The following is a 25,760-nucleotide window of genomic DNA, read 5'->3' on the forward strand; positions in this document are numbered from 1 at the left end:
CCGGGCTCACCTATGAATGGCTGCAGGAAGAAAGAAATTAACACATCCCCTCCCAAGTCTGACCGGAACCAGGACTTTACTCCCTCCGTTTTTAGTATAAAAGAAGCATGAATTCTAACTCAGGGAAGATGGTTCTTTGGGACTTTAGTCCACCATCTTCTCGGTCTGCTGGCTTTCCAAATAAAGTCACTATTCCCTGCCCCAACAATTCGTCTCTCAGTTTATTGGCCTGTTGTGCGGTGAGCAGTACGAGATTGAACTGAGTAACAGCAATGAGTTAATCTATGTAAAGTGCTTCGAGCAGTATACAACATAGAGTAAATGCTATATATGTCTTAGTTAATATTCCTATTAATATCATTATATGTACCAAACTGCTAATAGCACTCTGGAGAGGGGGAAATTTTGTTTTTTTACTGTACACACCATGAATGTTTTGTAATATTTTTGTAATAAAAGAGAGGTATACTTAAATGTATTGTAATATAACTCTCAGAATGTCAGGGGGCTGGGACTTCCCTGGTGGCACAATGGTTAGGACCCCAAGTTCCCAGTGCAGGGGGCCTGGGTTCGATCCCTGGTCAGGGAACTAGATCCTACATGCATGCCGCAACTAAGGAGCTTGCCTGCTGCAAATAAGACCCGGTGCAACCAAATAAATAAATATTTTTTAAAAAAAGAATGTCAGGGGGCTTTGCGCCCCTTATACGAGGGCTAAACAAAGACGGGTTTCACTGTAAACCTGATCAAGTTCCTGCCCCATCATGATAAAATTGTATCATCTTTGTAAATTTATCCTCCTCTATATTGAATATTTATGGGCCTCTTGTGGCAGAACTTGTGTCCCTTGTTAGTCCTGTGTTGCAGGAATGGCAGGAAGGGCAAATGACCTTATGAAACATCAAGCTTTTTGGAGAAGCAGAACAGGTTGCTTTTCATTAACCTCTGTCATATCTGCTCCTTCCCTATCATCTCAGTCCCCCCATCCTTCTTCCTTTGAGCAGGGCTTCTGGGATCAAGAGCTCGGCTGACGGGGTTGTTCTATGCTGTTTGGGTCCTCCCAGCATCTACGTGCCCTCCTTTTGGCATTGGCACCCAGATTTCCTTTGCTGACTGCTCCATCCCCGAGGTTTGACCATCTCTGAGGTTTAGGAGGGTCTGGCTCTAGGAATGGACATCTGGCAGATCAGATCGTTTCATCCCTGTGGCCACTGTGACTGGGTCAGGTGGGCACAGGACTCAGGGGACTGATGACTCCACTTGGGTTGATCTAACAAAATACCACGGACTGGTGGCTTATAAACAACAGGTTATTTCTGTGATTATTTCTCACAGTTCTGGAGGCTGGGACGTCCAAGATCAAGGTGCCAGCAGAATCACTAGTGAGTGGCCACTTCCTGTTGTCTGCTCTCTGCGTCCTCACATGGCGGAAGGCAAGGGAGCTCTCTGGAGTCTCTTTTGTTTTATTTTATCTGAGGCATCAGTGGTTTAATGGATGGGGGAGCTTACACATCTGAAGCAAGTTCCTGGAGCGAGGCCCCACCCTGTGCAGCGCATGGCAAGCAGGACTTGGTGGCAGTCCTGGCTCTCAAGGGGAAGGGAGATGACAAACTATAGGGGAATTGACATCAGGTGGGCTCATTTGCTACCAGGGAAACCAGTAGAGGGGTACGCCCCTCACTGCCCCTTTGATAAGCTATCACTATCTGGGACCTGGGGCAAGTACATAGGAAGGTCAGTCATGTGAGTAGGGTGCAGGTGAAGCAGGCCCTTGTTGGGGTCTCTTTTATAAGGACACTAATCCCATCATGAGGGCACCACCTTCATGACCTAATCAGCTCCCAAGGGCCCCACCTCTTAATACTATCATATTGGGAGTTAGGATTTCAACGTACAATTTTGGGGGGGACACAAACATTTGATCTATTGCAGATACCAACCTGAGTTGTTTGCTAGAACCACTGGAAAAGATAGTCTTTCTTCTGGGATTGCTAAACTAGTAGTAAATTTGGGGAAGTATTTGGAGAGTATGACAACAGCATAGGGGAGGAGACAAAGCATGAAAAGAGATAGTTTCTTTTTTTTAAACATTTTCTTTTTTTTTTTAATTTCTGGCCTCGCCGTACAGCATGTGGGGTCATAGTTTCCCGACCAGGGTTCAAACTTGTGACCCCTGAATTGGAAGTGCAGACTCCTAATCACTGGGCTGCCAGGGAAGTCCCCTAAAAAACTTTTAAATTTGAAATAATTTCAAACTTACAGAAAAGCTACGAGAATAGTACAAAGTAACTCCCCTACCTGTACCCAGAAGTATCAAGCATAAGCACTTTTCACTTCTGCTTTATAATTTTCTGAGAGAAGTAGTTGTAAAAAAAAAAATTGTATTGACGTATAGTTGATTTACAATGTCGTGTTAATTTCTGCTGTACAGCAAAGTGACTCAGTTATACATACATATATTCTTTTTCATATTCTTTTCCATTCTGGCTTATCACAGGGTATTGAGTATTGTTCCCTGTGCTGTAGAGTAGGACCTTGTTGTTTATCCATCCTATATATACTAGTTTGCATCTGCTAATCCCAGGCTCCCAATCCTTTGAGAGAGGTAGATTCTTTTTTTTTTTTTTAATAAATTTATTTATTTATTTATTTTTGCCTGCGTTGGGTCTTCGTTGCTGTGCGTGGGCTTCCTCTAGTTGTGTCGAGCAGGGGCTACTCTTCATTGCGGTGCACGGGCTTCTCATTGTTGTGGCTTCTCTTGTTGCCGAGCACGGGCTCTAGGCGCACAGGCTTCAGTAGTTGTGGCACGTGGGCTCAGTAGTTGTGGCTCGCGGGCTCTAGAGTGCAGGCTCAGTAGTTGTGGCGCACGGGCTTAGTTGCTCTGCGGCATGTGAGATCTTCCCGGGCCAGGGCTCAAACCTGTGTCCCTTGCATTGGCAGGCAGATTCTTAACCACTGCGCCACCAGGGAAGCCCCTGAGAGAGGTAGATTCTTGAGTATGTTATTTTATCTCTAGAATCCAGCTATTCCTGAAACTGGAATCCAATCCTGGATTCTTAAAATTTTTTCAATAAAAAAAATTTTTTTTTTCTCTAGCTCTCTGTCTCTCTGCACTGGGAGCAGCTCTCCTGCCACAGCTTTTCATCCCCTGAAAATGTACATTTGCACGTTTGTCTCCACCTCCTTCTAGGTCAGGAGAACCTCTAAGCTACTGAGCCCATCGCTGTCTGCAGTGGTGCTGAAATGAACAGAGACGCTGACAGATGAGACCCTCAGCAGCTTGGCAGCCCCATGTCCCCTGACTTCGCTTACTCTTAGCAGCAGCTTCCAAACCAGTGCCCCCCAGCTTTTTTTTTTAACTTTTTATCTTATGTTGGAGCATAGTTGATTAACAATGTTGTGTTAGTTTCAGGTGTACAGCAAAGTGATTCCGTTATTCTTTTTTTTTTTTGCAAAGAAGGTACAAGAATCCCCGTTTACTCTTTTATTTATTTTGTTTTTTGGCCGCGCAGCACGGCATGTGGGATCTCAGTTCCCCGACCAGGGATTGAACCCGCGCCCCCTGCAGTGGAAGCGCAGAGTCTTAACCACTGGACCGCCAGGGAAGTCCCTGATTCAGTTATACATATACATTTCAGTGCCATTTCAAGGGACATCAACTCAGCAGCCAAGTTCACTGGACCTGAGGCGGCCACAGTAGGTGGCTGGTTCTGGGGCTGGAATCAGGACTGTTCGGGAGCCTCATCATTGGTTATGCCAGGAACTCTTCTCTGAAGCAACGGCTCTTCTCCTACACCATTCTGGCCTTTGCCCTCTCGGAGGCGATGGGGACCTTTTGCCTGATGGTGGCCTTTCTCATCCTCTTTACCATGTGAAGGAGCTGTCTCCACCTCTTATAGTTCTTTCTCCTGTGTTTCTCTGCCCTGTATGTTCCTTTTCCTATACCTCCCCAGGCAGCCTAGGGAAATTGGTTGGCTCAGGGTTTGACAGAGAAAAGACAAATAAATACTGTATTAATTTAAAAATATGTTTTTTTCTAAACCAGTTTAAACATCAAAAATCCAAGCGAAAGGTACCATCTTGCCCTTGAGAAAATAATTCTCAAAGGCTATCTGTCCTTCAAGAGAGAAAGGTGACAAATACAAACTCTCTTTTCAGAAAAGAATAAATGTTTTCAATTTAGACCAGAGCTAACAGATGAAAATTGTATTAGTTTTGAAGATAGTTCATGTAGCTTGGGAATAAACTGAGCCCAATTCACTTGTCAGTTCTCATCCATGTGTGTCTCGATCCACTGGTATGTTGAAATCAGTTTTTATTTCTTACTTATTTACTTTTTTTGGCCACACCACACGACTTGTGGGATCTTAGTTCCCCAACCAGAAATTGAACCCGTGCCCCCTGCAGTGAAAGTGAGGAGTCCTAACCACTGGACTACCAGGGAATTCCCTGAATTCAGTTTCATGTATGGCATGTGTCTGGTAATTTATTGCTAATATGGAAGTATTAGAGTTTAAAATTTTATTTACTTAAGCAGATGAGACAGATTGAAGGTTAGCCCTGTGTTTCTCTTTGGACTGGGCCTTGTTCTAAGAACTCCAAAATGCCTTCTTGAGGGGGAAAGAAAGGAATCAAACAACAACCCATTTAATCTGCCATAGTCCATGGCCACCTACCTTATGTGTGTATTGTAATTAGTTGCGAAAATCACAAATTATTATAATGATTTACATCCTTGCAGTCATTTGGAGGTGTCATCAAAATGTAGATTTGTTTATGAGATTGTGCTCTGCAAGGGCATAAAATCCATTGGGTATATCACAGTGGGGGGAAAATGTTAGGAAACATTGGGTAGAACAGGTCTTAACAAACCCCTGTAAGGGCTGCACTAGCCCTAACCCTATGTGTCCATCAGAACTAATTTGAAAATGACATTCCAGTTCAAACTGGCCTGAGCAAAAATGGGAATGTGTTGACTTTTATCCAGAAAAGTTGAGGGTTAAGGCTGACCTCAGATGTGGCTGGATTCTCTGTCTCTCAAATCTGCTCTCCATATTGACTTTATTCTCAAACCACAGCGGGGTGGGACTTCCCTGGTGGTCCAGTTGTTAAGACGCTGTGCTCCCAACGCAGGGGGCCTGGGTTCGATCCATGATCAGGGAACTAACACCCGACGCAGCCAAATAAATAAATAAGTAAACAAACAAAAAACAAACAAACAAAAAACCCCACATGGTGACAAGATCGCTGCCAGCAGCTCTAGTGTGAATCCTCTGAGACTCAAGTCCAGTGGGAAAGAGAGAGCCTCTTTTCTAGAAGCTCCTTCAAAAGTGTGCTGGGATTCACTCTGATTGATCTACCCTTGAATCAGTTAATCGCTTTTACCAGCAGGACACCATGTGCTGATTGCCTTAGACCTGGGTCACAGGCTCCACCTCTGAATGGGGGTGTTGTGACGGTTCGATCGGACCACATGGGTCGAGTGTGGGGAGGAGATGAACACTTCCAAGCCAAGATGGACCTTTTACAGAGAGGAGAGGCTAGAAAGACAGTCAACAAATATCCACTCTGCCCCAAGTGACCATCTTGAAAATGCCCAGAAAGAACCAGATGAAAGAAAATGTCTGGCTAAGGGCCAAGCCAGCCCCAAGAGTGGAAAAATAAAACCCATGATTTCCTGAGAAAATAGATGATGTTATGACAAAGCATCACGTGTGGTAAGAAGTCACTTCTCATTCAGGGAGCCCAGGGCAGACGCTTTCATTCTCTTTGACAGAAGTCTTCTTGAGGCAGGAGATAGATGGGCCCCAGGTTAGACATTTACAACTGGCCTCCTGCTTAACTTTTCATGAGGCAGAAAAAAGTGGGCTTCAGGCCGGATACTTACAACTAGACTCCTGTTTGCATTTCCTGAGACAATTTAGCCAGTGGGGACAAAACGAGATGATTGGAGAGAAGGAAGACAAAAGACCCGTAAAACTGCCCCTTTATAAAGGATTTAAACTTCCCCAAAGCACGTCTCTCTCTGAGTTCACCCGTGCGTCTGTCTTTCCGTGTGTACGTCTTTCCGTGTGTACTTTGCTTTTCCAATAAACTTCTTACTTTTCTCTTTACCTTCTGCCTCCTTGCCTGAATTCATTCTTGACAAGACAGGCAAGAACTAGGGATCCAGGTCCTAGCCGCTGGCCCCTGTGGTCTAGTGGTTAGGACCCTGGGTCCAGGAACTAAGATCTTGCTTCTAGCTACTGTTCGCTGTTGCTTGATGCAAGCTGCCGCTTACTGCTGAGTGCGTCCGAAATCATTCTCAGAAAATGAGTGACAAAATGCTCCTTCCTCCATGCTTCATCTGAATGACAGGTCTCACATCACTTCCCCATTGTCTCTTAGCCAGGTCTCAACCTTTGTCCCCTTCCTTCACACATGCTTTGCTGGACCATGGGTTCCCCTCTTGTGTTAAAGGAAATGATACCCACCAGGGTTCTTGGCCTTCCCCAATCAATAGAAATTGATCAGAGGCCACACAAGAAATTCAGGCAAGGCTTTACTGGGGCTCCTGCAGCAGGGGAAGCAAGAACAATTAACAGTTTCCCTTGCTTGCTCACTGCCGGAGTGGGAGGTGAGCGGGTTCCTTATATGGGGTGAGGGTAGGGGTGTGTCCAGGGGTCTGGCTGGAGGGGTGACTGAGGTTTTTTGCCCACCCCTTAGGTGGTGCTGAGGGCAGGGGGCATGTGCAGTACCCTGCTTTTGCTCCCGGACACCCTGTTTCTGCTCCCAGCTCTTCAGAAGTGGCAGTTGGGATTTTTTTTTGGTCTTTTTGTATCTTTTGTCCAGAATTTGCCCCAACTGTGCATACCTGCAGTTATTTTTCAGTCCCTTATAGTTTCTTCTTTTTTTTTTAATGAGCACATTTTTTTAGAGAGCTCATTTTATTTATTTAAAAATTTTTATTATTTATTTATTTGGCTGCATTGGGTCTAAGTTGCTGTGTGCATACTTTCTCTAGTTGAGGCGAGCACGGGCCACTCTTCATTGTGGTGCGCAGGGTTCTCATTGTGGTGGCTTCTCTTGTTGCAGAGCACAGGCTCTAGGAGCGTGGGCTTCAGTAGTTGTGTCACGCGGGCTCAGTAGTTGTGGCTGGTGGGCTCTAGAACGCAGGCTCAGTAGTTGTGGTGCACAGGCTTAGTTGCTCCGCAGCATGTGGGATCTTCCCAGACCAGGGCTCAAACCCGTGTTCACTGCATTGGCAGGCCGATCCTTAACCACTGCGCAACCAGGGAAGTCCCTCCCTTATAGTTTCTTTGTATTTTGTTGCTGGAGGAGAGGTTTGTCCAGGTGCAAGCATTGCAGCACTGCAGCAAAGGGTCCCAGGTCCCAGGCCGGTCTCAGAAATACCTGGCTTCCTGATAGTATCATTTAGGAATGCATTCTGTAGTATTGATATAATAGAAAACCCTAGTGTATTAGTTTAAATAGTCTGGGGGTGGGGGGCAGGGGTAGGGATGGGGAGTGTTTGTCTTTCACAATAGGAAGCTCTGGAAGGAGGATAGTCAGGAGCTGATATGGTGAGTCAGCAATGCTATCCAGAACACAGGCTATTTATGTTTCCAGTCCAAGATCCTTAGCATATGCACCTGCATTCTCAGGCTTGCAAGATGGTTGTAATCGTCCTCACGGTTGCAAGATGGCTTATGTTCATGTTTCAGTTGGAAAGAAGACAGAAAAGTCAAGGGTTTTTTTGTTTTGTTTTCTTTTGTTTTTAAATGAGGGCTCGCCTTTTTATTTGAGAAGTGTTAGCGATTTTTTTTTTTTTAAGTAGGGAATTCCCTGGCAGTCCAGCAGTCAGGACTTGCACTTTCACTGGGGGCCTGGGTACAATCCCTGGTTGGGGAGCTAAGATCCTGTAAGCTGCGTGGTGTGGAAATAAAAAAGCATGACTAATCCAATTATAAATAAACATGTGTTAAAGGTTTTATTTCACTTCTTAATTAATAAGGGAATTAGTAGACGTGAAAACCAATTCAAAGGAGAATTTTAAAAAACATACACACATAGGCAATCATATCCACATACATAAGCAATCAGAAATGTTGAAATGAGGACTTGCCTGGTGGTGCAGTGGTTAAGAATCCACCTGCCAATGCAGAGGACGCGAGTTCAAGCCCTGGTCTGGGAAGATTCCACATGTCGTGGAGCAACCAAGCCCGTGTGCCCCAACTACTGAGCCTGCACTCTAGAGCCCACGAGCCACAACTACTGAAGCCTGCGTGCCTAGAGCCCGTGCTCTGCAACAAGAGAAGCCACCGCAGCAAGAAGCCACGCACCGCAACAAAGAGTAGCCCCGCCTCTCCACAACTGGAGAAAGCCCCCGCGCAGCAATGCAGACCCAACGCAGCCAAAAATAACAAAACAAAGCATATTAACAGGACTTCCCTTGTGGCGCAGTGGTTAAGAATCCACCTGCCAATGCAGGGGACACGGGTTCAAGTCCTGGTCTGGGAAGATCCCACATGCCGTGGAGTAACTAAGACCGTGCACCGCAACTACTGAGCCTGCGCTCTAGAGACGGCGAGCCTAGAGCCTGTGCTCCACAACAAGGGAAGCCACCACAATGAGAAGCCTGCACATCGCAACAAAGACCCAACGCAGCCATAAATAAATAAATTTTTAAAAAAGAAAAAAAGAAATGCTGAAATGAATTTACAAGTAGATGGAAAACTAGTCAACAGAGAAATAATCAATTAGAGCTCCACCAGACAAAAGTCATTTGCATCTCTATGGACAAGAGCAAACTGCATTACTATCAGTTTTCTACAACTTACAAAATTGTAAAATAGCTCAAAGACAATGAAAGATAACACTAAACAGAATGATAAATAGGACACCCAGTATTCTTTTTTGTCCATTTAAAAATCTTTCACAATGTTTCCCAAGAGAAGGCATGCCCTATCTCAGCATCCACCTACACCTCATTGACCAGAACCGCATCACATAGCCTCCTTCACTGCATGCGAGGCTGGGAAATCAAGTATCTTTAGCTGGACACACTGCTATCTCCAGCAACACAGGATTCTGTTAGTAAGGAAGTCTGCCTCACCTATACACCCACTTGATGTGTTAAGGGCACTAGTTTTTTTTTGGCGTCGTTGGGTCTTTGTTGCTGTGCGCAAGCTTTCTCTAGTTACGGCGAGTGGGGGCTACTCTCTGTTGCAGTGCGCGGGCTTCTCATTGCGGTGGCTTCTCTTGTCGCAGAGCACAGGCTCTAAGTGCGCGGGCTTCAGTAGTTGTGGCGTGCGGGCTCTAGAGCATAGGCTCAGTAGTTGTGGCACACTGGCTTAGTTGCTCCGCGGCATGTGGGATCTTCCCGGACCAGGGCTCGAACCCATGTCCCCTGCATTGGCAGGCGGATTCTTAACCACTGCGCCACCAGGTAAGTCCCTAGGGCACTAGATTTTAAAATAATTTTTAGCACATGTATGAGGATGGCTGGAGTAAACATCTGTTGGTTTTGATACTTCAGCATCATTCCCTCTTCTATTTATAGTTCCTCAGATTTCCTTTGGGATGTACCCTGTCTCCACTCTCCAAACCCAGCTCCAAAAATGGACACTTTTAACTCAGGGCTTGTCTAGTTATGGTGATTGATTTAGGAATGGACACGACTGGAAACAACCCAATCAGATTCAACTTTTGGACTTTCATTGGAACAAAACTGTAACTTACGCTAGAAAAATAGTAATACTTAAGCCTGAAAGCTATTTAGTCAATTTCCTGACAGTCCTTGGTCCTCAACTGGATTCCTGTATTCTTTGCAATAATTCCACTGCCTCTCGGGGTCTGTGGCTTCCTGATGAGAAACCACTGTTGTTTCTTTATTTAATGGGTTGTTCCTCCTTTCAGTACCTGATTGCTGACAGGTTGTGACGTGTGCGCTAGGAAGTGTAGCTCTGGGTTTGAATGCCAGCAATGTCAGGCAGAGTCCACCGAGAAAACAGAACCCCATCTAAGTATTTAAAGCAGAGGAGAATTTCATTCAGGGGATTGGTAACACGGGGAATGGAACTGTTGAAAAGCTAAACAGAGGTGGTGAGGCAACTCGGAGATTAGCAGTAGCAAGAAGCCATCGATCACCACTGGTAGGCTAGACACTAGATCCAGGGAGGGCACTATGTTACAGGAGCCCAGGGGCTGGGATCCCTAAACAATGCAGGGGGAGAACCAGCTACCTACTGCCAGAGAGGCTGCTTAAGGGGGTGGGGAGGTCTCACTGCTGTTTCCCATTAGTTTAACCTAGATGGAAGCTCAGGAACAGGAAAGCCTGGGCATTCAGTCATAGGGATCAGCACCCCCTTCCCTACAAAGCAGAGCAGGAAAAGGGTGAGGGAAAGAACTGAGGACATTGGGTCTACTACACAGGACTGGCCACTTATCCATATTTTATCACATCTAAGATGCCGTTGGTTGTAAGATGCAGCATTATTTCATGCATCACTGAGAGAAAAATGCTGCCAAATAAACTATGCCACAGTGCTAAGACTCCATCCATTGCAAAGCATCTTGATATTGTAACAGGGAAGAGCCAAATCTGACTACAAGTTGGACCTGTTTCTTTTACTTTAACCTTTGCTTTCTGCTGCTTTTGTTCACTAAAAGGATACTATCTATACACAATGGCCTGCCTCAGGGAACCCTGCCCCTTTGCATGACTGTTAAACCAAAGTGCCTTTGTTCAGGGAAACATCCGGCCCCTGTCCACCTGTGGATGGCTGCAAGAAAGAAGAAATTAACACATCCCCTCCCTCAGGCTGGCCATTCCAGGGGACATTTGCAAATCTTATGGCCTTTTCACTTTACTTCCTCATCTCCTCCCCACTCTCTGTTCTGTAAAATAAACTGGCCTCCAAACCCCAATAAGAAGGTTATTTTGAGACTGTAGTCTGCTGTCTTCTCAGTCTGCCGGCTTTCAGAATAAAGTCGTATTCCCTGCCTCAACACCTCGTCTCCGATTTATTGGCCTGTCGTGTGGCGAGCGGGGCGAGCTTGTACTCAGTGACAATATGAAAGATGTGAAAATGTGAAAAATGTGTGTCTTAAGATCAATAACATGCTATTAGCTGTGTGATCTTAAGAACAGGTGAACTTAATTCATCCCATCTTTGAGCTTCCATTTTACCATCCACCTGGGAATTAGAGACAATCCTTACTTTGTAGGGATTTTGTAACTAAGACTGTTAAGTTCAGTGAGATTGGGGGTTTTGTCTCTTGTTCACTGTGTTCCCCAGTGCCTAGCACAGTGCCTGGTAAGAACCCAAGAAAGTTTTGTGAAATGAATCCACCTGGACTCTATCTCCAAATGAGCAGGTTCTCGGCACATAGTGGGAGGTGAGTATCAGCAAATGGAAGATATTATTACTGGAATCAAATAGGCTCTGGAACAAGATCTTCTTTCACGAATGTCATTTAGAATTGACTCCCTTTTGTGAGAGGGGGGAACCCCCTCTTTTATTTAAGAAAGATACTGACTTAAAAAAATGCACAACGTGAGAGTTGCGAGCTAAGTTTTATTTGGGGCAAAATGAGGACTGCAGCCCGGGAGACAGCGTTTCAGATAGCTCTGAGAAACTGCTCCGAGAAGGTAAAGGGGGGAGGCAGGTTATACAGAAGTTTTGTAACAAAGGGCAGGTAGTCTGAACATCAAAAGATTATTGTTAATTAAAGAAAACCAGATATGTCTAGTTAAGGAATTTAGCGCTTTTCTCTGTATGGGAAGATGCAAGAGTCTGGGCTCACTGAAATCATTCCTTTGATATGCACCTCAGCTATCTGGGGCCAGTATCCTGTGTTTTCACATCCTGAGTTTCCTCAGGGCTCACCGTAGGGAGTGGCTGCAGTCTGATGGCTGCTAGACAGCAGGTAGGCAGGTGTTCTTTTGCTTCCTGAGTTCCCTCAGGGTTCACCAGCTCACCGTCTGGTGGTGGCTGCAATCGCTGATGACTGTGACAGCCTTTCTCTACCGATGTGACAGGAAATATTCCATTTATCATCAGGTTTTCACACATGGTGTGTCTTAGCTTTGCTTCCATTTAGTGGTTTCATTTTGGGAAAAACCCTTGATATCCATCCTCAGCCTGAGTCCCATTTGTGAAATGGGAATAACACTACAACACTTGCAGAGCTATGAGAGTTAGGGAAACGGTGACCAAAAAGAGCTTTGTAGATGGTGGAGGTTGTTCTTTTCTATTTTGCTTTATCCTCCACTCATATCTGCCTCATTCCCCTCCTTCCTTTGCAAACTTCTCTGCCACCACCACTACCACCCTTAAATTTTCTGCTCAAAACTGCACACGAAGCCATCCGGCATAATCTGCACCGGAGACTGTGGCCTCTTCTCTGAAGTCTCTGATAAATGGAATATTTAAACAAAGGATTTCACAGTCATCAGCGATTGCAGCCACCACCAGACGGTGAGCTGGTGAACCCTGAGGGAACTCAGGAAGCAAAAGAACACCTGCCTACCTGCTGTCTAGCAGCCATCAGACTGCAGCCACTCCCTACGGTGAGCCCTGAGGAAACTCAGGATGTGAAAACACAGGATACTGGCCCCAGATAGCTGAGGTGCATATCAAAGGAATGATTTCAGTGAGCCCAGACTCTTGCATCTTCCCATACAGAGAAAAGCGCCAAATTCCTTAACTAGACATATCTGGTTTTCTTTAATTAACAATAATCTTTTGATGTTCAGACTACCTGCCCTTGGTTGTAGAACTCCTATATATGCTGGCTTGCCCCCTTTCCTCCTTGCAGCAGTTCTCTCAGGGTTACTTGAGATGATGCCTCCCGGGCTTGAAGTCCTAAAAATTCCTGCCGAATAAAACATAAATCTCAACTTTTAGGTTGTGCAGTTTTTTAGTCAACACTCACATGGGAGAGATTAATTCCAATTCACAGCACATATAAAGATCGATAAACACTAGGAAGCTGTGAAAACAGTTGTTAGGGTGGTGAGACTGTGGGGCGATGAGAAAAATGTAAATTGCGTTGATACTGTCTTTTTAAAAAGAATTCCGCCAATGTAGGGTACTGTGTTGAAATGAAACCAAACGCCTTTTCCAGCTGCAATCTCCCCGGATAGGAAAGACTTATCCAACAGGCTGGAGGTCAGTCAGGTCTCCAGGATGCACCCCAGACCCCAAGGGCCACGTTCTCCGACTCAAAATAATGAGTCATTGCTGATTTAGATGCATGTCTCCACTCTCTAAACAGCGTCCCCTTCCGGGCGCCGACCACGGACCACCCCTCCTCTCCCATAGGTAACGAGCACCGCCTACTGGCTGTCAGCCTCTAGGCTGCTTGGCTCCGCCCCTGAGCGAAACGCGCATGCTCCCCAATTCCTCTCCGCCCCCGCCTTCGAGCTTCTCGCGACAGCCGCCCAGCGGAGACTGAATCTCGCGATAAGGTTTATTGTCTCGCGGGACCGCGGCTGGCAGACGGGCTTTCGGGCGGCTCTGGCCGGGGAAGAGGAGTCGCATGTGTCGTTTCAGCTGGCGGTAGTGGCGGGCGCGGAGGCGGCGGAGGCTGTGCGACCGCCTGGGTAATGACCCCTCGTGCCTCTCCCGCTTCCAAGAAGCTCGTAGAGAGCGTGGGGGAAGCTGAGGTGCTCCCCGGCGGAAGGGGGCCGGGCCGGGCGTCTCCACACCCCCGCCCACATGGGCCGTTCTGGTGTCCCCGGGGTTGCCCCTTCGCCTCAGGTCGCGCCCTCACACCTGGCCGCTCTTGTCGTCGCCTCAGTGCTCTTACATTCTGCCCCTTCTTGGTTCTTTTGCCCGCATTTTCTATCCTCAGACTCTGGCCTCCCCGCCCCCTCCCACTCCCTTTCCCTTCCGTGACTCTTAACGCGTCCCTCCCTTGGCCTCTAGCCCACCCCACACCCTGCCCTCTGGGCACCTCCGGCGACCCACCCCTTCTTCGTAGGCGTTTCCAGCCTCTTCAGCTGCTTTGTGGCCTTTCCCTGTTGTTGCAGTTTGTTGCATCCTTTCCAGATCATCCCCCAGACCGTTTGCCCTGTCCCTACCGAGTTCACCCTCCCCATCTTTTTCCCCATTGCGTCCTCTTCCACTAGTGCCCTCCTCCCCCTAGTTGTCGTGGGCCATTTGCTGTGAGTCTCACTGTTGTCACTTGCTTCCCTGCAGACCTGGAAAATGGTGTGCCCAGAATTACTCATATTTTATGAATCCTAATGCAGCTTGTATCTCTCATTCAGCAAAGAATTGAAACAGATTCGGGGTGGGGGGATTTCTAGTAGGAGGAGGCCGGACTACACCTGAACACAGCTTCTCTGGGCGTCTTGGTCCAAAATAGTGAAGATGTGTTATTTTCCCTTGCTTACAGGTTTTGAAATGGCTGCTGACATTTCTGAATCCGGTGGGCATGACTGCAAAGGAGACCCGAGGAGCAATACCAAGTTAGATGCAGATTACCCACTTCGAGTCCTTTACTGCGGAGGCAAGTGTTGGAAGGCAGAAAATGGCTTTTACTCACTGTATTTTTATGCATTGTGATAAATGGTTTCACATTGGTTTGGTCCTAGTAGTTTTTTCATCTTTGTCATTTGGTGAATCTTTAATTGGGAGTTGGGGAAGAGGAGGCATGGATTAACAGACCTTTCCCAACCTGTGTGACTTGCGTCTTGTTACTTGGCCTGGAGAAGTTTACAGTCCGGTTGGAATAGAGATATGTAAATAGATTATTCCAGCCTAATGCTACTTGCTAGTCTGGCTATTAAAGGTGGGCTTCTTGGAAGATATTGAATCTTAAGGGATGAGAAGGATTGGTTGAGGGAGTGGGGAAAGGCATCCCGGATGAAGTGAATAGCTGTGCAAGAAAAAGCTTGTCTGTGGAGAAATAAGCAGCTTTTTATTAGTATAGTGTGTAGTATAGGAATGGTGTCAATAATGAGTGGAAGATCATGAGGTTGGAGTGATGGGTAGTAGGACAGTCTTGGGAAAGTGTTGTTGGTTTGATTAATAAAATGTAAATCAAGATTTTTTTCCCTTTGAGTGTTTTTCCTCATTTTCAATCCAGAAATATTTGTGAATTGGAAATACTCTAATTTTACTAGCATCTTGGAAAGGTTTAGAAAAATCTGAAGACGTAAGACAGTAAAGTAAAAGGGCAAGTAAATATTGTTTTTTTTAGTAAATATTTTTGGCCACTTACTATGTGCCTAGCAGAGTTTTAGATGCTGGGGACTGAATAATGAATAAGTCAGGAAAGGTCTGTGCTCGGGGACCTTACATTCTGTGAGTGTGATAGGGATTTCTTCTGGAATTTAAGTACTTCAGTACTTACAGGAGAGGTGATGTCACTGAGTTAAAAAACTGTATCAACTCATCATTTATTGACTATCTTTGATGATAAAATAAAATGAGTGTAAAATATCCCAGAGAGTAGGCAGGGGAACTTTTTGTAGGGTTGATGGAGACTTGTTATGATGTTCGTCTTATTTGGTTATATTGTTTGCCTTTGGAGTCATGGGCCAGGGTTTGCATCCTTACCTTGGGCATTACCAGCTGCTCCTGCTTAGTTTTAGCTGTGTGACCTTGGGCAAGTTACCTGATTTCACTAAGGGTTAGAGGTCTGTTTCTTAAGGGCTGTAAAATGAAAATGATGATTACATCTGAAGTCAGATGATTCCTATAAAGCTGGTTCAGCAACTAACATAAGAACATAATACAATAAGTGCTATTATTACTGTTATTAGGAAAGTATACTAGTTTAGTTTATTCCTCCTTGTTTGTCAGATATAGTTAGGAGCTATTGTTCTTTGTACCCTAATTCACCGAATCTAAGATTCCATATGTTATAAGGTGCACCATTATTTTAGGTTCCACTAAGAAAGAAAAAATTGTTAGATTGACGTGCCATAATTATGGAATGCATCCCTATAAAAATGAAAAAAAATTAGAATTAAATACAGGATATGAAAGCCATCCTGTTCAAGTGCTTAGGTCACTCCTAAGATGGCTTTGAACAACTGCACTAAGTATGCAGTCCACCCCAGTGATACTTTGTGTTGACCAGAGGTACCTAACCTTTTTGAGAAAAGTTTATTTTTATTTCCCTCCCTAGTTTGTATTGATATTCCAGGCACTAGGTTGGAGACAGGATTACCTTTTCCTCAAAGAGTTTGAGGTCTAGTTGTAGGAGAAGCACTTAGGGAATATTAAATGTTAAATTCAATGGTACTGACCATAGCTATGAATTAGGGTTTCAGGAAAGGGAGGGATCTTTGTTCAGAGGGAAGCTGGGAAAGCAAAGTGAGGAAGTGAGAAGCCTTAGGTAATGGGCAGAGTTTGCAAGAAAAGGTGGATGAATTCATAAGAAAAATATGGGGGCATGGTTTAATATGGTATCTTCATGTTAAAGATCGAGGGGAAAGATAGGGGGTAGAGGGAAAAGAAGGGGCTGATTGGAGCAGAATGCTGGTTGAAGTATAGTGAGAAACAAGGGTAAGCAGGATGAGGTCATTTCTGGGGAGGTATATGTCTGCAGGATTGAGACTTCAGAATCTGAATTCAGTCTGAGTTTGAATCCTGGCTTAGCCATTTACTCACTGGTGACCTTGGTCAGTTCCCTCATCCATAAAACGGATAACAGCCTACTTCAGAGGGCTGTTGAGAAGAATAAATGAAATATTACTCCCAAAGCCTGCATCTCCTAATACCATCACATTGGGCATTAGGATTTCAACATGTGAATTTTGAGGGGACACAAACATTCAGACCATAGCAGAAGGTCTCATGGATGATGTGGCTTTGTTCATCATATCTCATCATGTCAGCAGATGCATAATGTCAGGTTGTTCCACTGTTAGTGATGTGAAGCTGGTGACTGCTCGGTCTTTTCCTTGAAAAGCTACAGTTTACAAATAGTAAATCATTTGTGGAGGGAAATAGACTGTAAAAGCAAATAATGTGGAATTTGGAATATTTGTCCAACTTTTTTCATTGTATTAGAATTTTGCTGAACCAAATATTATTTGAAATGGTGTACTAAGTGTTATGGTTTTAGTATTTGCTGTAATGGTATTTAACCTATAATTATATCCTGAAAGTGTGGCTGAACATCTGTACCTACTAGTATTTGAACTTGAACTGTGAGGATTAGAGAGCTTCTGGTTAACCAGGAGAGCTTTAGTAGAAAGAACTCTAAACTGAAATAGAGATGGTAGATTCTAGTTTTCTGCCCTGTGCCACCTTTGGCCTTGGATAAGCTATTTAACCTTTTTCGGCTTCATCTGTAAAAGAGTGATGATGGGCTGGCACACAGGTGCACTGCTTTTATATGTTGTGTGGTCTAATTTAGTGGTTAAGAGCATGACCTTCAGAAACAGACCAGGGTTCAAATCCTGTTCTAACCGGATACAAATGAGTTACTTGTTCTAAGTCTCATTTTTCTCATTCATAATACACGTGTGGTAGTTCTTACCTTATAAGGTTGTGACGATTGAACATAATAATATAAAGCATCGCAAAGTGCCTGGCATGTGCCCAATATATGGTAAGTGCTGTTATTATTAATGGTGTACCACCCCTCCTCTCCCTCACAAATCTCAAGGTGTTGTCACACTGAACTATTCCATTCCTCACCTTGAAAATAAAAATAAAATAAGCAGTTGACCCAATAATAGAGTTATAGTTAAAATTGGGAAACCCTTTGAGTTTTTCTAGTCCTTTAGCCTTTGCAGGCTATACAGTGACAGGATTGAACCAACCTTCCTTCTAAGGAAGGAAATTCACAGGGTCTTGGTCTTATGTAGCATAATATGAAAAAAGAAAAGGAAAAGTATATTGCAAAGAAATGGTAGCAAAATTGCTACTGAAGTCTGTAAATGTGTTAGTATGAATAAAAAGTAGTGGCTGTTTTGGTGAAGTTATCAAAAGAAATAACCAGCTCCATTCAACCTTTGTTGTATGGGGAATTGTTCCCATCCTAGCTTAGTTTCAGACCCATTGAGGTTGTTGTAAAACCTTAAGACATGCCAGATAGTATAGTTTGATGTTCTACCAACTGAAGGAGACATTGTTCTTTAGATCCAAAAAAAAAAATTAAGATAATATCTCTATTAATCATGGGCCATTTACCTCAAAAAAAAAAAAAAAAAAAAAGTGCATCACGGGGTAGTATTTGAAAAGTGGTACAGAAAAGTTATAGGAAAAAACAAATGAAGCATTTTGTCAGATTAAAAATAAAATTTGTTATGAGCCGTGTGTGTGTGTGTGCGTGTGTGTGTGTGTGTGTGTACTTATTTATTTATTTATTTACATTTTCAAATCTTTTTTTCCTCTCCATCCCCAGTCTGCTCATTACCAACAGAGGTAAGTCCTTCTAAAATTCTTTTTTAACTTCTGCATTTGAGGTCATTGATTTTAGAGCTAGCTTGGGAACTTCTTACTTTTCATTTTCTATTATTTGATGGCAGAGTTTCAACCTTTTATAGAGAACTTTGGTTTAGAATAATTTTATGGTCCTACAAATTTTTCTTTAGACTTTGAGTTATATGTGTGCATCTTTTGCACTTGGCTATACATAGTTTGGATTTTTGCATGGAACTCATGAATAGTCAGCTAATAAAACAAGAGTAACCTTAAAGCCAAAATTTAACATCCAAACAGAGAAGAGAAAGCATAAATTATGTGTAAGACTTTCTGTTGATAAGCTTCTAAGTCAGGCTCTAAGGGTAGGTCATGAAAATGAGACACCTAGGTGCCCAAAGCAAGAAAAACACCTGCTCGTTTTTGTCTGTTTCCTCCTTTTTCTAATGGCCTTTCTGTTTGTTGGAGAGGAAATAAATTGCTACAGTGAGGAGGTGTCTTAATTTTTAATTTCTTATGGGACATTTCTTGGTTGAATACAGATTTCCTGTGGATAAAATGTCAGGTGGGAGTAGTTGGTTTTATGATTCTATATATAGCAAGCACAGGGAATGATTTTTAATTGAAATGATTAAAAATGTACTGTTGTGACTCAGTTTCTTTTTCCCCCTCCAGTACTGTGAATATATGCCTGATGTTGCTAAATGTAGACAATGGTTAGAGAAGAATTTTCCAAATGAGTTTGCAAAACTTACTGTAGGTATGAACATTTTTTTTCCTCTTTCATCAAAGCCTATATACCTGAAACAAATGCAGCGTGCATTTGTTTAGGAGGATATTACAGAATTATATCTATCTATGTCGATTAACTTTAAAACTGTTTTAAGTTCTTGGGTTAAAATTCCTTACATAAAATCATGGACTGTGGGACTTCTCTGGTGGTGCAGTGGTTAAGAATTCGCTTCCCAATGCAGGAGACTCGGGTTTGATCTCTGGTCAGGGAACTAGATCTCACATGCATGCCACAACCAAGGAGCCCACCAGCCACAACTAAGGAGCCCACCGGCCCCAACTAAGACCCAGCACAACCAAAAATAAATTAAAAAAAAAAAATCACAGACTGCTTCATGTGTCTTATCTCTGAGACAGGATAGGTCAAAGTATTAACTTTTTTATATAAAGAAGAGTAAATGATTTAGGGGCATATATTTTCTTTCATTCAACAAATTTTTTTTTAAATTTATTTTTATTTTTGGCCGCGTTGGGTCTTTGTTGCTGCGCACAGACTTTCTCTGGTTGTAGTGAGCAGGGCTACTCTTCGTTGCGGCTCATGGGCTTCTCATTGCGGTGGCTTCTCGTTGCGGAGCACAGGCTCTAGGCGTGCGGGCTTCAGTAGTTGTGGCTCGCGGGCTCTAGAGCGCAGGTTCAGTAGTTGTGGTACACGGGCTTAGCTGCTCTGCGGCATGTGGGATCTTCCTGGACCAGGGCTCGAACCTGTGTCCCCTGCATTAGCAGGCGGATTCTTAACCACTGTCACCAGCGAAGTCCAACAGATTGCTTCTTGTAAGCATACTATATGCTATACACTCTTATTGGATGCTGAGAATAAAGCAGTAAACAAAAGACCTACTCTTTGGAAATTATATTCTAGAGGGAGAGACAAAATAAGTAAAACAAGACAAATGAAATAAGTACATTAAATTAGGATAAGCAGGGAATGGAGAGATAAGAATTGTTGGGGAGGGAATTTGAAATTTTTGGTAGTAGCCCTGAAAGATTTTGCTGAAAAGATGGCATTTGAACAAAGACCTAAAATAAGTTAGGGAGAGAGTCCTTTGGCTATCTGGGAGAACAACGTTCCAAGCAGATGGTGCAGCCAGTGCAAAGGCCCTGAGGCAAACACTCAGTGCTTACAGCATGTTTAAAAAACAGGAAGGAGGCCTTTGTTTCTGGAGGGGGAGAAGGAAGGGAGATGAAGTCAGAGAAGTAGTGAAGGACCATGGCTTAAATGCCAGGTCTCAGCTTTCACTCTGAGTGAGATGAGCTATTGGAGCGGTTTGAGCAGAAGAGTGATACGGTCTGACTTCTGTTTCAGCAGTTCTCTGGCTGCTGTGTTAAGAATAGACTGAAGAGAGGCTTAGGCAGCAAAGCAGGGAGACCAAATAGGCGGCTCCTGCACTAATCTGGTCAGGATGACAACGACTAGAATGGTAGCAGTGGAGATGTGAAAAGTGGTCAGATTCCGGATACGTTTTCAAGGTACAGCTGACAGGGTCTCCTGATGTGTTGAATGTGGGATGTGAGGAAAAGGGGCAGCTAAATTTTTGACCGAAGCAACTAGAAGAATGGAGTTGCTGTTGCCAGAGGTAAGGAAACTGCAGAGGAACAGATTTCCTCAATTAGCTAAAATTGACGGCCTCTCTTACAAGATTGTTAAAAATGAAGGCAGTAGCAGGGAGAAGGGAAATCCTGGGCTGGAAACAGTCCTGTCACGTATACCCAGTGTTATCCCACTATTTGCTGCTTTGATTTTCTGATAGTTTCCATGAGACACAGCCCCTGAGACAGCACAGTCGCTGTCTGTGATTGGATAAGAACCCTCACATCTGATGTCACGGTCTACATGGTGGGCCCTGAACGTGACTTGCCTAGGACATACCTTCATATTCAGGACCAGACTTCCTGTTAACAGAACTAGTACGCTTAGATGCTAAATATTCCTGTGGAGTCTTGAGTGTTCTATGCTCCTTTAATGTGGCTTAAAAAATGGCGATTCTCACATATCAAAGACTTTGTTTTGTCTTCTATCACCATATACTTATCATAATGACTTCAGAGTTAGGCTTGATAGGAATCTAACAATATAATCGCTTACATTATAAATGTTATACTCATTTGTTGGTAAAATACCTTATATGTGTTTGAGGTTCCTCAAGGGTAATTTTTTTAACGTAGTGAAGTGATGTTAAATGCTTTTGGATTTTGTTTTTACATCTAGAAAATTCACCCAAACAAGAAGCTGGAATTAGTGAGGGTCAAGGAACAGCAGGGGAAGAGGAAGAGAAGAAAAAACAAAAGAGAGGTGAGACCTGAATCCATGATTTGATTTACACAAACATACCCTCCCTCTGCTTGAAGAAATAAGAAATGAAAGCATTCCCAAAGTGAATAACATCTACCTGTTACAGTAATTCTGTGTGTATACCATACAGAGGGATACAGGATCATGTTCTCAGGATGACTGGATTTCGTATGAATTGGGCTTTATCAGTAAATTGGATCTAAGAAAATATGCTTCATTTGCCATATATATACATAAAAAGCATCCAGCCAGCTTGTTTATGACTTAAAAACTTTGTTACCTTATTAAAATACCTGTGTATTCTATTTAATTAGAGTGAGGACACTTAAAAAAGATTTTGTTCTCTCATTACTTCTGTCAGCTCAGTTGAATTTTTCTTTTTACAGCTGTTAGGCATACCTGTTTACCTCTCCTCCTTCTAAAATGAATTCCTTGTGCCCTGGATCGTGTCCCCGCCTGTTTCTTCTTCCTGAATTAATTCTCCCCGTGACTAAAATTAGCTTATAAATATTTTTTAGGACTTTGCATTAAAAAAAAATTCCCCCAAGAGCTCATATCTTTCTTTGCTCTATTCTCCTCCCCCTTTCCTTCTTAGCCAGACTTCCTTAATAAGACTAGACTTAACTATCCCCCTTTCAGTTCGGTCATTGAGTCTTTGCTCCTCAGTCCATCCTAACCTGACTTTCATGCCACTGAAACTCCTCTAACGAGGGTCACGACGGCTAGGTGATTGCTGAGTGGTAAGCGCATCTGAGCCCTCCCTTCCTGAAGTGCTGTGCTGCCTCCCTCATTCTCCTTCACTCCTCCTCAGTCTTCTGTGCAGACTTCTCTTCTCCCTTGTGTCCCTGAAAAATTGGTGTTTCCCAGGATTCTGTCCTCGGCCCACTTACCTCCTCATTCTGCATATCCTCCCTGGATGATTCCTCCACATCCTTAACTTCTGCCACCACGCTACACTTACAGTACCCAAATTTATATCTCTAGTCCTCGCCCACGTCTCTAGACTAGAAATGCGCATGTGGTCTCACAGGTACTTCAAACACAGCACTTCCAAAGTAAACTTACTAAGTCCCAAATCTGCATCTTTTGTTTTCTCCATTTTTGGTTATTAACAGCACAGTTTATCCAGTCATCTGAGCCAGAAACCTGAGACCCGTCTTAGATTCTTTCTTTTTGACCCTCTTAATCAGTTCTAAATTCTGTCATTTCTTCTCCTTCCTCTGTTTATCCTGTGCCAGTGGCCATTACTGTTGCCACTGCTTTGTTCAGATTTTGATTAAGTTCTGCCTGAAGTAATGTAGGAGCCTCAGCAGTGGCCTCTCTACCATTGCTCTGCACAGACCCACCCTCCACACTGCATGGTGATCTTGACAAAACGTAAATCAGTAATTTCACTCCTGCATAGTCAGTTGTTCACTGGCTTCTCTTCTTTGCAATATAAGATGACAGAGCTTGTGCTGTTCCTTAAATTACTGGTATATAATCTTTGCTTTTCTGGCTTCCTTCCATATCCATACGCTTCCTTCATCAACACAAGTGTATTTGCAGCCAGTTAAGCCGACTGTGCTCTTTTCCCCGTTGGGGCCGGGTGTGCAGTGGTTGCAAGCAGTAGCCTTCTTGGTAGTGTATGCAGCCTGTTGGCTGTATGGGTTGCCCTAAGGGATCTTGGAGACAGCCCTTTCCAGTGGACATTCACGTCTGGCATGCTGTCCCCAATCTAGGCTCCGGGTGGATATGCGCAGTGCCTTTGGAAAGCCCCAGGGCACAGTGGCCAGGGTCCACTTTGGTCACATTGGCCAAGTGATGTCCATCCACACCAAGTTGCAGAACAAGGAGTATGTGATTGAGGCCCTATGCAGGGCCAAGTTCAAGTTCACTGGCTGCCAGAAGATCCACATCTCCAAGAATTGGGGATTTACTAAGTTTAATATGGATGAACTTGAAAACATAGTGGCAGAAAACCAGCCCATCCCAGATGGCTGTGGGGTCAAATAGATCCCTAATCGTGGCCCCTGGACAGATGGCGGGCCCTGCGCTCCTGAGTGCCATTGTCCCCTCCTTACGCCCACCAGTAGATCCTACTTTCCTGTCACACACAAAAAGACAAGTGTAGTTCTCAAAAATATAATGCCCTTTCTTGTCTCTGTACTTGTTTCCCTTTCCTGGAATATCCTTTTTATATCTCCCCAGCCCTTATCCCTTCGAATGGACCATTTCTTATTCTGCAAGCACTTAGATGCCACTTCCTGTAGGAAACTTGTCCTGTCCTCTGGAAGCCGAGTTAGCCATTCTGTGCAAAGCTTGTGGTAGTGCCGTATTCGTGGATCCTATTACAGTATATATCAGGTTGCTGTACTTATTTAACTTTTTGCTTCCCTGCACTAGACTGAGAGTCCCTGGAGGGCAGCGACTCTGTTCTTGTTCTGTTCATCTTTGTGTCCTCAGCCCTTCGTGCGGTGCATGGCACATACTACTTAATAACTATGGATTGAATGAATACTCATGCATGTGTTTATTAATTTTGTATTAGAAAAAGAAACTTTAGAAATTAGTATTTCATAACTTTTGAAAGTTAATAAATTTAGAGACAGTATTCTCTATTTATGATAAGAACAGAACAACTAATCCTGAGTTCTTTCTTAATAAATAAAGGTGGAAGGGGTCAAATAAAACAAAAAAAGAAGACTGTACCACAAAAGGTTACGATAGCCAAAATTCCCAGAGCAAAGAAGAAATATGTAACAAGAGTGTGTGGCCTTGCAACTTTTGGTGAGTCCAAGCTTAAGTACGTTTAAAATGTGTGAACTACATTCATTCATTTCATTCTCTCTTTTTAATCTAGTATCATGAAAATTTTACAGTTCTGTTTTTTGCTAAGAAGATACAAAATGAGATTTTGCATTTCTAACTATAGGTTCAAAATCAAATTTTGAAGCAACTTAAAAATCTTTTGCACAGGGGACTGGTTTAACTTTTTCCTTTCCAGAATTTCTGTTTGGGCACGTTTTATGTAGAATGAGGAGGGCTGGATAGGTTTCCCTGTGAAGTCTACCAGCACTGCTCCTTGTTCCCTGCAGTCTCGGTAGTCCAGTGGTTGCAAAATGACCTGTCCCTTCTGGGATGACAGTAGAGGGTGAGGGAAGGTGGTTAGTGGCAGAATGTCCTGCTTCAGAGCCCCTTCATTTCCTGGAAGACTTGAATGAATAGTGAAACCAGGGTGATGAGGTTCCTTCATTTGACAACATGGAGTGAAAAACAGTCACTAGACCACATCATAAATATTAGGCTTGTTTCTCTGCTGTATATTTTTCTTTTGTAAAAAGGGATAACCAAAAGAACTTCATATACTTGGAAGTGTATATGTAATGTTGGAATTAATGTGTCCCTGGATTTATTTTGGTCTTAACTATATGAGTTAGGAATAGTGTGGGTGATCTTATTTTTATGTACTGAGGCTTTATTTGACCTTAAAAATATAAGTTGAATTGTTAAGATGACTGCTTTTGGGTAGTTTGTAATTATTGTTCTGAAAGGAACATGAAATCCATTAACACAATCTGTTTTATGAATTTAAAATGCAGATTAAATTTCAAGATGGAAAAATATCTTTGACATATGATTCCAATTATAGTCTTGCTATTTCTTTTTTAAAATAACAGAAATCGATCTTAAAGAAGCACAAAGGTTTTTTGCTCAGAAATTCTCCTGTGGTGCCTCAGTAACAGGGGAGGATGAAATCATCATTCAGGGAGACTTTACAGATGACATAATTGATGTCATTCAGGAAAAATGGCCAGAAGTGAGTATTTGGAACATGTGCATCAATAGAAATAAGTTATTAAAGTAAGTTGCTTCTGTGTTAGTTGATAACCACAGCTCATGAAATGTGATTATTTTTATTTTACAGGTGGATGATGATAGCATTGAAGATCTTGGAGAAGTGAAGAAGTGATTTTGAAAATTTGTCTGTATTTAAAGATCTGAACTGATTGTTGATATGGCCAAAGGGAGAGAGGCCTTTTAAAAAATATATATATATTTATCCTACAGTAAAACTGTAGCCTACCCTCACCCTTGGCATTTTCACTGTTCTGTACAAGGCTGCTTGTTTTTTTTTTTTTTTGTTGCCAAAGTCTGATAAACAGGAGAGACTGTCATGCTTATGCATGAAATAGAATTTAGTCAAATAAAAAATTTTGGTCATTTGGTACTGACTTTTCTCTTTCTTTTTAACTTTTTATTTTTGGAAAAATTAGACTTTCTGTGGAAAGCTTTTCTGTTGATTATTTTTAAATAATCATGATTTT

At 43.3% G+C, this 25,760-nt stretch overlaps 1 protein-coding gene and 1 pseudogene across 3 annotated transcripts; both read left to right on the forward strand.

Annotated features, from left to right (window-relative positions):
* The first annotated feature begins 1,598 nt into the window (after window positions 1–1,598).
* LOC309611479 (ATP synthase F(0) complex subunit C2, mitochondrial-like) lies at window positions 1,599–13,311 on the forward strand (annotated as a pseudogene). Its single transcript has 2 exons — window positions 1,599–3,335; window positions 3,620–13,311. The product of its transcript is annotated as an ATP synthase F(0) complex subunit C2, mitochondrial-like (transcript).
* A 127-nt stretch (window positions 13,312–13,438) lies between these two features.
* Window positions 13,439–25,663, forward strand: DENR (density regulated re-initiation and release factor). Of its 2 annotated transcripts, XM_082356047.1 has the most exons (8): window positions 13,440–13,588; window positions 14,386–14,499; window positions 18,355–18,374; window positions 19,047–19,131; window positions 21,370–21,453; window positions 24,106–24,222; window positions 25,113–25,252; window positions 25,361–25,663. In XM_082356047.1, the coding sequence occupies exons 2-8, from the start codon at window positions 14,394–14,396 to the stop codon at window positions 25,403–25,405; spliced, it is 597 nt and encodes a 198-aa protein (XP_082212173.1). In that variant the 5' UTR covers window positions 13,440–13,588; window positions 14,386–14,393; the 3' UTR covers window positions 25,406–25,663. The 2 variants fall into 2 exon arrangements, with proteins under 2 accessions (XP_082212172.1, XP_082212173.1); XM_082356046.1 differs by having other exon boundaries at window positions 13,439–13,588; window positions 25,113–25,401.
* The last annotated feature ends 97 nt before the right edge of the window (window positions 25,664–25,760 follow it).

The sequence above is a fragment of the Balaenoptera borealis genome (genome assembly GCF_965194805.1).
Source record: "Balaenoptera borealis genome assembly, chromosome: 14".
In the NCBI taxonomy this organism is placed as follows: Eukaryota; Metazoa; Chordata; class Mammalia; order Artiodactyla; family Balaenopteridae; genus Balaenoptera; species Balaenoptera borealis.